Below are 2104 nucleotides of genomic sequence, written 5' to 3' on the forward strand. Positions count from 1 at the left end.
TGAGCACACCCAATGTCACCCTCCACCCCATTCCATTGTCAAGGGGACCTTCCCCAGTGCTGAGTCAATTCCAGAGGCATACGTCTGAGCATCTTGAACTGGGAGGAAGTCAGGGCCTACACCTTGTTAATCCGCACACCAGGCTAAGGCAGAGCAGCCACAAGCCCTGACTCTACCCTGCGCAAAAAAGACCAGCCATAGGCTCAGCGCAGCCATCTCCCTTGCCACTCCACCCAAGGCAACGCCAACGCTGACTCTCAGGCTTATGCTGCTCCTTGCTTGCTGCTAACCAAGGCCTTGTAGCAAGCTAGTAGCTGCAACCAGAAAGCTCTGAGATAGAAACTGCTGCCACTAGCTCGTCCTAAAAGGACTTGATCATGGGGACCGGAAAGGGCCTCCTAGGGTGGGGGCTAGCTACAAGTCACTCCCTGGTGCACTACCTGCAGGACCGCCAGTTCGGTTTAAAGGGACACAGGACACAAAGGGGTTTTGAAAGCCAGCTGCACAGCCTTGCAGTGCGGAGTCTGCCCCAAATGTTGAGGGAGCACCAACTGGACCTGGGAACCCTCAACAAAGTGTTCGCTTCACAGTGGCTGAATAGCAGTGAGGTGGTGTGTGGCACCAAGTGCAACAAGCTGTTCAAGCTGGACGTGTACTTGGGTAGGATCACGCACTGCCCCCTCATGGTGGACAGAGAGCCTGCACGAGCCAGGAGACTGCCTGGCTCTGGCATCCATGCCATTGAGCTGAATCCCTCCAAGACACTTCTGGCCACAGGGGGCAAGAATCCCAATAGCCTGGCTGTGTACCAGCTGCCCGCCATGGACCCTGTGTGCCTGGGTGACATCCAAGGCCATAAGGACTGGATCTATGCCATTGCCTGGGTGAGTGACAATGTGGTGGTGAGCGGTTCCCGTGATGGCACCCTGGCCTTGTGGCAGTTGGACCCTGAACTTTTCCATGATACCATTGATTCGCACAGTACCAGGGGTATCCCCGTGTATGGCCACATCCATCCAGTGGATGTGGTTGATGTCTCCACATACAGCCCTCTTTCCAGTCACGACCAAATCTGTGCCCTGGCCTTCAGCAGCAGAAACCAGGAGCTGGGATCAGTTTTGCTGGATGGCTATTTCCACCTCTGGAAACCTCAGAGCAACCAGTCTGGGCTGTTCTCCATCAGGATGCCCTACGTTGGAGGGAATGTGTGCATGACTTACTGCAATGAGTTCTCCCTGTATGCTGTGGCTTCCAATACCTATCTCTCTTTCCTGGATCCACGCCCATCCCAGCACGATATCCATCACGTGCGCTACATGGAAATTGGCACCCAATATTATCACATTGGGAACAGCGCATGGCTCCCTGCTCTTCTATGACGTCCATGCCCACAAGTTTCTAGGAGACAGCCGTGAGGTCGGCCAGGACTCTCCCCTAGTGTCTGGGAGGAGAAAGCTCAAGCTCACCTGTAGCAGGGGCTGGATCAACCAGCATACCCTCCAGGAAGACCAGAATGTACATTTGCACCAAATACAATTTTCTGTATACACCCACTGCTACAACTGGCCAGAAATGAAGCTCTTTGTGGCTGGGGGGCCTACCATTCCTAATATCCGTGGAAACTATGCTGGGCTATGGATCTGAGGATGGCTGCTATTGCTCAAGCAATAATTGGCCAAATGTTACCCTCCCTCCTCCATGCAGAGAAACAGATAGATCCTCTCGTCATTCAAACTTTTGAAGACATTTGTTCCTCAACCTAAACCGACTTTTCAGATGTAAAAACCCCCTGAACCTGACTATACCTCAGTTTATTTCTGTGATTGAATAATTCACATGTTCTGTTTCATTAAGGGAATTCAGCCATGTTCTTAAAGTTGATGATATTTTTTCTTTACTCAAAACTGGCATTTCATTATTCCCTTTCAGTACTTTTCATTCCAGATATAGTGTATAATCAGGATATCTTCAAAGCAAAATTTATAAATTAGCTTAGAATCTTGCATCCACATCAATACTCCTACTCATGAGAGCACTTCATACTTGTCCGGGGTGTAGTTACCTGAATTAACCTGAATTTCAGATTGAGCATTGTATTGAGTAT

The 2104-nt window shown here is 50.3% G+C and overlaps 1 protein-coding gene across 1 annotated transcript; it reads left to right on the forward strand.

Moving 5' to 3' along the window:
- Nucleotides 1–377: 377 nt before the first annotated feature.
- LOC101535447 (DDB1- and CUL4-associated factor 12-like protein 2) lies at nt 378–1644 on the forward strand. Its single transcript, XM_012925981.2, is given in 2 exon segments — nt 378–1330; nt 1332–1644. Coding segments are annotated over 2 exon segments (1266 nt in total).
- Nucleotides 1645–2104: the final 460 nt, after the last annotated feature.

Source organism: Ochotona princeps, chromosome 2 (assembly GCF_030435755.1).
Source record: "Ochotona princeps isolate mOchPri1 chromosome 2, mOchPri1.hap1, whole genome shotgun sequence".
Lineage (NCBI taxonomy): Eukaryota > Metazoa > Chordata > Mammalia > Lagomorpha > Ochotonidae > Ochotona > Ochotona princeps.